At 47.7% G+C, this 13,305-nt stretch overlaps 2 protein-coding genes across 2 annotated transcripts in view; one reads left to right on the top strand and one right to left on the bottom strand.

Annotated features, from left to right (window-relative positions):
* Positions 1–4,859, top strand: part of LOC145551594 (uncharacterized) — an 8,469-nt gene extending 3,610 nt beyond the window's left edge. Inside the window, exons 3-9 of the mRNA XM_081606728.1 lie at positions 1,891–1,965; positions 2,043–2,107; positions 2,183–2,220; positions 3,320–3,399; positions 3,913–3,975; positions 4,107–4,157; positions 4,248–4,859. Of these exons, the coding sequence (XP_081462854.1) occupies positions 1,891–1,965; positions 2,043–2,107; positions 2,183–2,220; positions 3,320–3,399; positions 3,913–3,975; positions 4,107–4,157; positions 4,248–4,301 (426 nt within the window). The 3' untranslated portion in view covers positions 4,302–4,859. The remainder of the gene's footprint in view (positions 1–1,890; positions 1,966–2,042; positions 2,108–2,182; positions 2,221–3,319; positions 3,400–3,912; positions 3,976–4,106; positions 4,158–4,247) is intronic.
* Positions 4,860–6,904: 2,045 nt separating this feature from the next.
* On the bottom strand, positions 6,905–9,588 carry LOC145551593 (E3 ubiquitin-protein ligase TRIM35-like). Its single transcript, XM_081606726.1, has one exon. It carries the CDS (start codon positions 9,438–9,440, stop codon positions 8,145–8,147), a length of 1,296 nt encoding a protein of 431 aa, XP_081462852.1. The 5' UTR covers positions 9,441–9,588; the 3' UTR covers positions 6,905–8,144.
* Positions 9,589–13,305: the final 3,717 nt, after the last annotated feature.

Genomic DNA, 13,305 nt, shown 5'->3' with positions numbered 1-13,305 from the left:
GATGTAGATCTGGTGTGATGTAGATCTGCTGATGTAGATCTGGGTGATGTAGATCTGGTGATGTAGATCTGGTGATGTAGATCTGGTGATCTAGATCTGGTGTGATGTAGATCTGGGTGATGTAGATCTGGGTGATGTAGATCTGGTGATGTAGATCTGGTGATGTAGATCTGGTGATGTAGATCTGGTGTGATGTAGATCTGGTGATGTAGATCTGGTGTGATGTAGATCTGGTGATGTAGATCTGGTGATGTAGATCTGGTGTGATGTAGATCTGGTGTGATGTAGATCTGGTGATGTAGATCTGGTGATGTAGATCTGGTGATGTAGATCTGGTGTGATGTAGATCTGGTGTGATGTAGATCTGGTGATGTAGATCTGGTGATGTAGATCTGGTGATGTAGATCTGGTGTGATGTAGATCTGGTGATGTAGATCTGGTGATGTAGATCTGGTGATGTAGATCTGGTGATGTAGATCTGGTGTCATGTAGATCTGGGTGATGTAGATCTGGTGTCATGTAGATCTGGGTGATGTAGATCTGGGTGATGTAGATCTGCTGATGTAGATCTGGGTGATGTAGATCTGGTGATGTAGATCTGGGTGATGTAGATCTGGGTGATGTAGATCTGGTGTGATGTAGATCTGGTGTGATGTAGATCTGCTGATGTAGATCTGGGTGATGTAGATCTGGTGTGATGTAGATCTGGGTGATGTAGATCTGCTGATGTAGATCTGGTGATGTAGATCTGGTGATGTAGATCTGGTGTGATGTAGATCTGGGTGATGTAGATCTGGGTGATGTAGATCTGGTGATGTAGATCTGGTGATGTAGATCTGGTGTGATGTAGATCTGGTGATGTAGATCTGGTGATGTAGATCTGGTGTGATGTAGATCTGGTGATGTAGATCTGGGTGATGTAGATCTGGTGATGTAGATCTGGTGATGTAGATCTGGGTGATGTAGATCTGGTGATGTAGATCTGGTGATGTAGATCTGGTGATGTAGATCTGGTGATGTAGATCTGGTGATGTAGATCTGGTGATGTAGATCTGGTGTGATGTAGATCTGGTAATGTAGATCTGGTGATGTAGATCTGGTGATGTAGATCTGGTGATGTAGATCTGGTGTGATGTAGATCTGGGTGATGTAGATCTGGGTGATGTAGATCTGGTGATGTAGATCTGGTGTGATGTAGATCTGGTGATGTAGATCTGGTGATGTAGATCTGGTGATGTAGATCTGGGTGATGTAGATCTGGTGATGTAGATCTGGTGATGTAGATCTGGGTGATGTAGATCTGGTGATGTAGATCTGGTGGTGTAGATCTGGTGGTGTAGATCTGGGTGATGTAGATCTGGGTGATGTAGATCTGGTGTGATGTAGATCTGGTGATGTAGATCTGGTGATGTAGATCTGGTGGTGTAGATCTGGGTGATGTAGATCTGGTGTCATGTCTCCATCCTGGTTCTGGTCAGATCAGCAGCAGCAGCTTCTGGACGGTTGATCTGCTGCTGCAGGAATCAATGCGGCTGAAGATAAACACATAGATGAGTTTGTCTAGATGCTGAGTCATCAGTTCTGATCCTGGACAGAAGGCCGACTTTGTGACCGTCTGTATGTGGCTCTGAAGGTTCAGGGTTTTCATGTCTGCAGATGAATATGAATGAATGAATGAATGAATGAATGAATGTTGAGCGGATTGAGTACAGCTGCTTCCATCTGATCTGCTTATTAAAAACAGCAGAAATTATTGTCAATATTTTGCTTCATAAATAAAATCAGTTTTTTATACATTGTTTTATTTTTAATTCATGTCACTTCCTGTCAGAAACAAGCTTCTTGGTTTGATGATTTCTAAGGTGTGAATCTTCTGAAACGTCTCCTCAGATCCTCAGCGCCGCCTTCGGGCTCAACGTTCCCAACGTTCCCAACGTTCCCAACGTTCCCAACGCCGTGCTGAAGGTTCGTGACGGACTGAAATCCAAACGTGTCCAGATGATTCCACATCAGTTTCATCTTCTCATGAATATCATCTGCAGGTGAGGAACGCCGCCGGCTGCCTGATCCCGCTGAACGCCTCCATCCCTGCTAACAGCAAACACACGTATGTAGCATGACCGGCGCTGACCCCTGACCCCTGACCCCCCCAGGCCCACAGTGACGCTGGTTCTCTCCACAGGCCTCATGTGCTCGAAGTGACGCGGCTCTTCCAGAACGGTACAAACTAACTTTAACATTTATCATTTAAAACCTCCTAATGAGATTTAAACTAATTTAATATTAAACGTTCCTTCATTCACATGCAAACATGAAGCTTTTCACTTCCTGCTTCCTGTATTATCATGAAACATCCATCATATCAAATCTGAAATATTGAGCTGAAACGAGAAATAGTTTGAGTTTCTGATACTGTCTGATGTTAATTTATGCAAAAAAACTGATTACAATCTTACAGATAATGACTCTGATTAAACTCCATCCATTTTTAAACACCTGGTTCCTCAGTGGGTCAGGAGGAGCTGCTGCCTCTCCAGCCAACGTTCCGGGTGAGAGGCGGGGTCACCTGGACGGGTCGCCTGGACGGGTCAGCTGGACGGGTTGCCAGTCTGTCACAGGGCAACACAGAGACACAGAGCCTCTGATTAAACTGTTTAATAATAATAATAATAATAATAATAACAACAACCTGGGCTTCACAGTGGTGCAGTTGGTAGAGCTGTTGCCTTGCAGCAGAAGGTTCTGGGTTCGATTCCCGGTCTTTCTGCATGGAGTCTCCATGTTCTCCCTGCATGGTGGGTTTTCTCCAGGTACTCCGGTTTCCTCCCACAGTCCAGAAACATGTCAGGTTATCTGGCCTCTCCAGATCGGCCCTAGGTGTGAGAGTGTGTGTGTTCATGGTTGTGTGTCCTGTGTGTCTCTGTGTTGCCCTGCGACAGACAGGTGACCCGTCCAGGTGACCCGTCCAGGTGACCCCCCCTCTCACCCAGAACATTAGCCGGACAGGCAGCAGCTCCTCCTGACCCACTGAGGCTGTTAGAAAATGGATGGATAATAATAACCTGAGAACATCATCTTCTCTGTGAAGCTCGGTGGTGGCAGCATCATGCTGCAGGAGGGACGACATCATGAGAAAAAACATTTTATGTAAATCTTGAAGCGACATCTAGAGACACGAGCCGTGAAGTTCAGATTTCTTTTTTCATAAAGATGCAGAATAATTATTCTAATCATGATCCGAGTTTATTTACGCTGAGCAGGAAACTCCTGATGCTCGTTACTGATCCAGTTATTGATTATTGACGTGTTTTTGCTTCAGTTCATCCCAAACCCAGAACCATTCCAGTGACTGTGATCAGCCGGAGCATGAAGACCAGGCTGCAGGCCGTGGACAGGAGGGTGAGGTGCTGCCGCCTGGTGGAGGGAGGCAGGACTGCAGGCTTCATGGCTGTTCAGAGTGAAGCAGCTGATCTGGTCGGTGTTGGCAGGAGAAACAAGAAGTGAACACAGACATGGCATCACGGGGATTATGATGGAAATCAAACAAGCGCGATTCTAAATGTTAGGACCGTTTTTATGATTCCTGACTGGAGGTGATTTAAGTGTCTGGACAGTGGCGCAAAAAATGGGCATGCAACGCATAGGGGCGGCACCAGGGGGCGCCAACACTCCGTCTGGAGGGGGCGGCGCGCCGATGATGTTTTCACATAGACTTCAGCCTTACGTTCCTTCCCTCGGGGGGGGGCGATCTATGTTTTCACATCCACCTGAATAATGTGTAGTTGCGCCACTGTGTCTGCGCAGTTTGGCTCCTGATCAGTGACGATTGATTAGGAACCTGGTGACTAATGATCACCAGCTAATGGCTGATGATCATTAGCTGGTGTTTTACTTTCCGGTGTGTTTCTGCAGATCCAGAGACTGAATGAGCTGCTGCCTCAGATCAAACTGCGGCGCCATGAGGAGCTGAAGCAGGTTTGTTCCCCCTGCAGCAGCAGCTGCAGCCGCCGGACCAGCAGCAGCTGCAGCCGCCGACCTGCAGCAGCTGCTGCAGCCGCCGGACCTGCAGCAGCTGCTGCAGCTCAACGTCTCTGTTTCCTTTCCAGGAGATTGAATGCCTCAGCCAGAAGCTGAACTTCCTTTCCAGGAAACTGCAGGTGAGAAACTCTTTCTGTCCAACCGGAGCCTCTGAAAGCTTCGCTCAGTTTCATTACATTCATTATAAATATTCCTGTTTTCTGCTCCAGGAGGCCGAATCCCACCGCTGGAGAGGCGGCTTGACCCGAGCGCCGCTGTGGTGACCCGACGGGCCACAATCTGATATGAACCCTAACCCTGTCATCTGTCTGCCTTGCAGCACATTAATGATGGATTCATCCGTTCACATCACAGCTGATTGATCTGCAGCTCGTTTGACCAAAAGTCTCTCCATGAATTTACATCCAACAATATGATCACCAGTAAATGAACTGAATTTAGTTTCTATTAATAAACCTGGATTTTTGTAGTTCAGATTATCAGTAACTTTGATCTAAATTACTAGATTTGTTAAAAACTAATAATCTGCAGAGGGACGGATCCTGTTTGCTGTACTTTATATATTCTAGTTTATTTGGTGAATGTATTTGGTGTTTGGAGGAAGTAACTTGATTTATTTACTTATTTTAATCATCTCATCTCTAAGGTCACCTGGTCACGTGTTGCCATGGAAACGCGTCCATGCAGTGACCTGGTGTTTCCCATCAGCCTCATTGTCTCAGAGGGAGGAGAGACGTTTAGGATCCAGATTGTTTTTGTTTCTAGTTTTGAGTTTATTGTAACTAAACAGTTTTTTAGGAATAAAGTTTAGTACAAATGTTTGTTCGTTCTGGAAATGTGAACGTTTCCGCCGCACTAATCAGTCCTGGTGAAGCCAGGAGGGTCAGATGAGAAGGAGATTCTGCTGACCTGCTGAATGACCTGCTGCATCACCTGCTGCATCACCTGCTGCATCACCTGCTGCATGCTGGACTGATTGTGTGAAGCTGCAGGTTGAGCTCTACCTGCTGCTTCCTCCAGCGATTAGCCAGAGCCCCTCTGTGAAACACAAAGGCTCTGATTTTTATTTCTCACCGTTTGAAATGAGTTTTGATGGAAACCAGGAGAAACTTTCCTCCCTCTGATCAACTCGACTGTCAGATTCTGTCCAATGAGGACGGAGGGAGATCAGCTTCATCAGGTTTAATCTAATAAAATCATGCTGATGTCACGTCTCTGGATCCACATCCAGAACAAACAGAAGACTAGAAACCACATGAATAAAATGCATTTTGAACACAGATGAAATGTGAGGTTTTGTCCCGGGAACTGGACAGACGGGATTCTGGGAAATGAGAGTTCTTCCTCGGTTCGGTGATGAATATCCACCAGCAGGACGTACTGGATGTCGGTTCCGGGGTTTGGATCTTTAGCAGGGAGTGTTTGAGATGATCCAGAGTTTGGTCCAGTTCTTTGACGGTGGAGGGCGAACAGGTAAGTTCTGGTGATGAGGAGGAGATGGACTCAGGCAACCATGCGGTCTAATCCAAGGAAACACCTGAGAGAAGAGCAACAGCTACATAGAGACAATCAGAGGAAACTCAGGCAGCTCCTCTTATGCTCCCAGTAGAGGAAAATGATCACAGGTGTGCTGAGTCCAGGTGCAGCCTCTCGGCGCCCTCTAGTGGAGAACTGAAGGAAACAGCAGACAAGAAAAACAGGTAAGAAAAGAAATGATTTCAGTAAAAGATTCAAATATTCAGCAAAAATAGAGAAATTTATATGATGGACAGAAAACAGATTTAACTGCAGGAAACATTTTCAGTTTCTTATTTTTTATATTAAGGCACATTTTTACAACAATATAAAAATATTTTAGTGTAACAAGATTGTGTTGAAATGATTTAAATACACATGAATTAAAGTCAATTTCATTTAATTCCTTCACATATTGTAACAAACTCCATCTAAATGGAAGGTTGAACACGTTCAAGAGAGTTCGTTTAATTATTTTAAACATTCAGAAATGAGTATATTAGCAGCCTGTGTAATGATGAATGATTCATCAGTCTGGGTCCAAAAATTAAAACAGACAAGGAAACGTCTCACCGGGTTTATAGCAGCTCCAGACCTGGAAAGAACTTCTGCTCCTGTCTGGCCCCCCTGCTGCGCCTACCCCCTCCTGCACCTTCCCCACCCGTCCCCCCCTGCACCTACCCCCCCTGCACCCACCCCCTCCTGCACCTGTCCCCCCCGCTGCGCCTGCCCCTGCACCTACCCCCCTGCACCTGTCCCCTCCTGCACCTTCCCCACCTGTCCCCCTGCACCTACTCCCCCTGCACCTACCCCCCTGCACCTACTCCCCCTGCCCCCTGCACCCTCCTGCACCTTCCCACCTGTCCCCCTGCACCTACTCCCCCTGCACCTCCCTCCCCCGCACCTACTCCCCCTGCACCTGCCCCCTCCTGCACCTTCCCCACCTGTCCCCCTGCACCTACTCCCCCTGCAACTGCTCCCCCTGCATCCACCCCCTCCTGCACCTGTCCCCCCGCTGCGCCTGCCCCTACCCCCCTGCACCTGCACCCCCTGCACCTACCCCCCTGCACCTTCCCCACCTGTCCCCCCCTGCACCCACCCCCTCCTGCACCTGTCCCCCCCGCTGCGCCTGCCCATGCACCTACCCCCCCTGCACCTGCCCCCTCCTGCACCTTCCCCACCTGTCCCCCTGCAACTGCCCCCCCTGCACCCATCCCCTCCTGCACCTGTCCCCCCGCTCGGCCTGCCCCTGCCCCCCCTGCACCTCCCCCCCCTGCAACTGCCCCTCCTGCACCTATCCCCCCCACTGCGCCTGCCCCCCCTGCTCCTTCCCCCTCCCCCCACTGCCAGACCCAGGTGTGTTTTCATGAGTTCAGGTAAAGTTCTGGTCCAGATCATTTACTCTGTGGACGTTTTACAAAGAAAATAAATAAATACAAACATTCTTGTACAAATACTGATAATGAAACATTTATTTGTATTTCATTGATGTTTTATTCTCTGTGGTTAACCTTTTTTTACAGGATACTTTATTTTATTGTGATGTCACAACATGAACAATTTATTTTATTTAATACTTTTCCAAGTAAGCTGGAGATGGGAACCAGCAACCCTCCCGACCCCACTGAGGGACAAAGGTGAAAGAAAATGGATGGACTTTTCCAAGTAGCATCTTCTACATTCAGTCACTTGAAGAGCTTCATGTTAGGAACACACACACACACACACACACACACACACACACACACACTGCACTTTCATGTAACGATTATTGTTATATATGATGTTTATTGTTGATTCTCAGTTTTATTTTCCTCTTTCCACAGATTTAGAGGCAGATTTCAGTTGTGTTGCTCTTTTTCTCCTCTCTCCATCTTTCTCCTTTTCTTTTGTCTCTGTGTCCATTAAAATGTAAATATATATATATTTATAATTCCCTTCTCATCCTCCGTGGGTGGTCTCTCTCTCTCTCTGTGTCTCTCTCTCTCTCTCTCTCTGTGTCTCTCTCTCTCTCTCTCCTCCAGTACCTTCTCTGTTACTAGAACTGCACATTTCTGGACTGAGATTCTGATGTTCCTGTTTGAGCCACTCCTCCAGTTGCTTGTGGTATTCCCAGGTACTTGTAGCTGTGCTCTATGTCTGCTATTGTTCCTTCTGGGAGTGAGACCCCTTCTGTGTGGACGACCTTCCCTCTCTTTGTAACCATCCGACCACACTTCTCTAGTCCGAATGACATCCCAACATCAGTGCTGTAGATCCTGGTGGTGTGGATCAGTGAGTCGATGTCTCGCTCGCTCTTGGCGTACAGCTTGATGTCGTCCATGTAGAGGAGGTGACTGATGGTGGCTCTATTCTTGAGTTGGTATCTGTAGCCAGTCTTGATGATGATTTGGCTGAGAGGGTTCAGATGTAGAACAGCAGTGGGGACAGAGTGTCTCCTTGGTATTGGACACATTTGATGGACACTGGTACAAGCGGTTTGCAGTCGGCTTCACGGGTGGTTTTCCACGGCCCATCCAGTTTGCAATGAAGGCTCTTAGCGTCCTATTGATGTTTTATATATGTATGTCGGGTCAGCAGCGCTTTGTGCTCTAACTGGACCTCAGGCAGAGGTTCTCCGGTACCACCCTCAGAGGAGACGCATTCACCGTGTTCAGGAACGGGAACAGTTTCTCACGGAATGAGTGTGAGAAGGTGTGAAGGTGTGTGTTGGTGTCGAGGTCGAAGAACACCAGCTTCCCCCGGTTCCAGTCCAGATGGACTCTGATCCGGCTCAGCCTTCCCATCGGTTCCAGAACCGTGGACGGTTCCGACAGGGCCCGGGCCACGTACTGACCGTCAATGCAGCCGATTCTCCACAGACGAGTCGGATGAATTCCTTTCCTCTGGACGTCCTGCGAGGCGACTCCCACAAACCAGTCTGTGTTGTCTCCAACCTCGACGTCCCAGCTGTAGGTTCCCGTCATGAAGCCCTCCGAGCCCAGGACGATGCGGAAGAAGTCAAACCTCTCCGGGTTGTCGGGAATGTTCTGCTTCTGGCCGCATCTCACGCTGGTCAGGTCTTCAGACAGGATGAGCTCAAAGTTCGCGCTGTTTGGATCCAGAACCACAGGAGTGTAGGACACCAGATGCTTCATCTTGTTCCAGATGTTGAAGCTCAGGTTGCCCAGGTGTTTGGCCACATCTATCAGGGCTCCAGAGACAGGCTGAGGACTGTCCAGCAGGAGGCGCTGTTGGATGGTTTCTGCAGCAGTCCTAAAGCTCTGCAGCATTACGGCATCCTCAGCCTTCATCAGTCCCTCTGTGTCTCTTATTGTCCGTGAAAGAGCAGCGATCTCTCTGCTCAGGGCATCGATCTTTAGGCTTAACTTCTGAGTCTTCTTGCTTTCTTCTGTCCTCAGAGCAGCAATCCTGGCGTCTTCCTCCTGGTGGAGAAACAGATGGAGCTTCCTGAACTGCTCCTTGATCCGTCCCTCGGTTTGCTGGGCCTGGAGCTTAATGTATCCAGCTGTCTGATCCAGGTTTCCCTTCTCTTCTTTGAACACCTTCAGTTTGTCCAGCAGCGGCCTCAGGGCCTTTCTCAGCTCATTTCTCTGACCCTGAGCTGCTTCATTCACAGCTTGGAGTTTGTGTCTGACGCCTCCACCTGTGGGGAGACAAACAGGCTCCTCACCTGCCATCAGCCGGACTATCGCTTCCAACTCAGAGTTGGTTCGAAGGTCTCTTCCCGATATTCTCCTGCAGATCGGACAGTCTGGGGTTATTTTGTCCTTCCACCATTTATTCAGACACTCTCTGCAGAAGCTGTGGCTGCAGAGCAAATCTACAGGATCCTTGAAGATGTCCTTGCAGATGGGGCAAAACAAGTCCAGAGATTTTGGAGGCATTTCTTCTGGCTTCCTTGGAAACTAACTATTTGCTCTGTATCCAAAGTTGCTGCTAAGCTCTGATCTCTCAGCAGATCGTGGCAGTTTAACCTGACAGAGGCTTGCTGGATGTTTTTCATGTCCAAGTCAAGGAGGAAGGACGTGTGATTACAGGAAAACCTCAGGTGAGTCTTGGAGGGGCGGAGCCTTGACACGTCATGTCTGATGTAGGTCAATGTTACACTTTAACTGCTGAGATTCTATTTTACATATGACGTTGAGAAGTGGTTCTTTTTAAATATGTACTTTACAACAAACCTGACTTGTGCTTTATTTGTAGTTTTGTTTGAGCCAAACCTCTGAGTCATGTCCGCTGGAGATTCATGCTGAGTGTTTATGGAGAGGAAGGGATGGAAATACCTGAGCTCAAAGTCTCCAACGGCTTTATTGATTTTACAGGTTCATGTTTCAATATTGTAAAAAAACAAATGTTCATTACAAACAATAAACCAAAAGGTAGAATTATTTCATTGCAATAATTGATCAAATGTAACGTCTCAGTTTCATCCAGTTTATTAAAATAATATTTTTTCTTGTGTTTTTTGTAGAATCCCAGATAAAAACATCTTTCATTCCAGACACACGTCTGACCAGAACTTATTGTTTAGAAGGTATTTGTGACATGCTGAAATGTTGCTCCCACTGGCCGTAAATTCATTGCAGGAAATAAAAACAATAATTACCCACGAGGTGACGATAGAGGAAAGTACCAGAAACTTCCTGTTGCACAACTTGGTGTAAAACGTCCAGTTTGTCTCCACTGTGGGAAAATCCCACAGCAGAACAGACACCAAGGCAGCTGCAGGTTTTCTCTCTGCTAACTTTTATCACAAGACAAACAAAAGAAACCAAAGGACAAAACTCCATTCAGCAGGAGACGGCTGCTCAGTCAGCTCCACATTCCTGCTTTAGCAGCTCAACGCCACCAGGAGTCCAGACCAGAACTGACTGTTGGGTCTGTGTTACACACAGCTGTGTGTGTGTGTGTGTGTGTGTGTGTGTGTGTCAGGTTTCTAGCTGCGTTTCCATTGATCAGATTTACCCAGTTGGACATTTTGAAAACATCATTAATTATCTCCATGGAAACACCGTTTCCAAAACAATTCCTGTTCTTTATTAGAAGCGTTGGCGCCAAGATGAGATGGCGTCTTTGGTCGGATTCAAGGTGATTTCATTTGCAGAACTGCGATGGAAACACTTCTCTCAACAATCGGATGTTGCCACCGACCCAAACCACGAAGACGACGACGACAGGAAGTGGTTGGAAGATGGAGCTGCGTGTGTCAGATGACTCATCAGGAACAAACTTGCATTTCTTATTTCATGGAAAAGCAGCTTGTGTCGGTGGCTCTGCTCCAGCAGTTGTCAGTTTGTTTGTTGTTGGTTTAAATTTAGCTCTGAATACTTTAATGTGATGACAGCAGATACTGAGAAGGCCAGCTGCTCTGACTGGTTTCCTGCCTTCACGCGTCGCGTCAGTCCTTCACTTTTTCAGACGTTCCTGTTTCAGAAACATGATGAGTGAAAAACCAGCAGCGTCTGAATCTCAGGATGATTCATAAAAACCTGTTTCCTGCAGAAACGATGAAAATCCGTTGGATGTTTTTCTCTTTTTGCTGCTTCTACAAATCAAACGTGATCAACAAAATGTGGCTGGAGATAAAAATGGATGAAAAATTGCCCACATTAAACGGGACTATGTAACATTAATATTCACGCCTCTGGCTCCGTCAGTGAGGGTCGTCTCAGGCTGGCTGCTCATCTGGATGCTGCAGTTTTTCTCATTTCTTCCTGATAAACTCTTCCAGCTCTGCTAGGTTGATGGGCGATCAGCTGTTAATAGGTCTGGGCTTTGACTAGGCCTCTCCAGAACAAACCATCTCTGTGCAGCTTCGGGTCGTCGACTCTCTGGAAAATAGATGTTGTCTGAAGACGTGGTTCTCTGGCAGAACAAGTGTTCATTTTACCTTCTACCTCAACCAGCATCATGCTGCCACCACTTTGCTTCACAGTGAGGACAGCGTGTTTGTGGTCATGTGGAGTATTTGGTGTCCACCTTGTGTGATGACCCAAAAGCTCAATTTTTCAACAACCTGTTCTCTGATTGGTTGTTCTTTAGTCTCCGTGCTGCAATGGTAGCCATGGATACTGATGAACCAGTGACTGGACCTTGCAGAACCACAAGTCTTTATACTGCAGACGCTCACTGCTCTCCAATGACATCCATCACACTCATCACACTACAAGCACCAGTTGGCTGGACCTCTGCTGGAGCTTCCAGTCGGTGTACTGGGAGACGGCTGTCCACCAGTTTGCCTGGAGGTGGAGCCTCCCATACGCAGTCTGGTCTCTCCAGAGGTGCTGGAGGAGGAACATGGGGAAGCACAACAGCTCCGTTTGCAGCTGAAGTGCTGGCAGTCGGTCGCTCATCGGTTGGTTTTGGAACAGTGTACACCTGCTGCTGGTTTTGTGTTTGTTCTACAACCTTTGCTGGAGCAACGATCTTAATGATCTTAATGTTTTTATTGTTCTGTGTTTGTAGAGAAAACCTCCTGTTGTTGGCAGCATTGAGAATGTTAGCAGTCAATCGTCTTTTCCCAGCCTGCCTGTCTTGTCTGAAGGTACGATAACGCTCCCAGAACGTATTGTATCCCTGAATGACCGGTGTCAGAGTCTGGTCCGCATTGCCGGCAGTAAGTCGGGCTCGTTTCCGGTGAGAGTTGGACTCCGCCAAGGCTGGCCTTTGTCACCCATTCTGTTCATTACCTTCATGGACAGAATCTCGGACCAGCCGAGGTGTTGATCCGTTTTGGTGGCCTTAGGATCACATCTCTGCTTATTGCGGATGATGTGGTCCTGTTGGCTTCATCGGATCGTGATCTGCAGCTCTAATGGAGCGGTTCGCAGCCGGGATGAGGCTCAGTGCCTCCAAATCCGAGGCCATGGTCTTGAGCCGGAAAAGGGTAGAGTGCCTTCTCCGGGTCAGGGGGGTCGTCCTGCCTCAAGTGGAGGAGTTTAAGTATCTGAGGATCTTGTTCATAATGAGGGAAGAAGGGAGATCGACAGGCGGATTGGGGCAGCGTCTGCCGTGAAGCGGGCGCTGTACCGGTCCGTCGTGGTGAAGAGAGAGCTGAGCCAAAAAGCGAAGCTCTCGATTTACCGGTCGATCTACGTTCCCACCCTCATCTATGGTCATGAGCTTTGGGTCATGACCGAAAGATCGAGATCACGGGTACAAGCGGCCGAAATGGGTTTCCTCCTCCGCAGGGTGGCTGGGCTCTCCCTTAGAGAGAGAAGCTCGGTCATCCGGGAGGGACTCAGAGTAGAGCCGCTGCTCCTCGGATGGATGGATGGATGGATGGATGGATGGATGGAACGAACGAACGAACGAACGAACTTTGACCTGAGGATGAAATTTGTTTGCTCATGAACTTTTGGGTAATTGAAGTCGTTAATTCGTTGTGCGGCTTTAACACTGAGGCCTCATCAGACAGTATTTATTTATTTATAGACTCAACTATGTGCTCATCATTTTCCTCATCAGGTGACGCTCTGCCTCGGCCATTTTGATCTAAATTACTGCTTTTGTTGCTAATCTCCCTAAGCAGGTTATTTTTGACCACGCCAGACCTTATTGTTGAACATCAGAGGGATGGATGGACTTTCCAGTGATTCACCTGAAAAACAGATTCTGATGCCAAAATAGTTTGTCTGTTTTAAAGCCAACAGGTTTAATTTACTTCTTCATATTTTACTGGTGATAAAAAGCGGTACTGGGAAGGCCGCTCCCTCCAAACAGCCCCAGCTGCTCCGACTGGTTCTGTGT

This window comes from Poecilia reticulata, chromosome 5 (genome assembly GCF_904066995.2).
Source record: "Poecilia reticulata chromosome 5, P_reticulata-male-v2, whole genome shotgun sequence".
NCBI classification, from domain to species: Eukaryota; Metazoa; Chordata; class Actinopteri; order Cyprinodontiformes; family Poeciliidae; genus Poecilia; species Poecilia reticulata.
This window is presented reverse-complemented; position numbering and strand designations above follow the sequence as displayed.

Coding starts and splice junctions, on each gene's coding strand:
- LOC145551593 (XM_081606726.1), bottom strand. CDS start 9,440: ATGCCTCCAAAATCTCTGGACTTGTTTTGCCCCATCTGCAAGGACATC.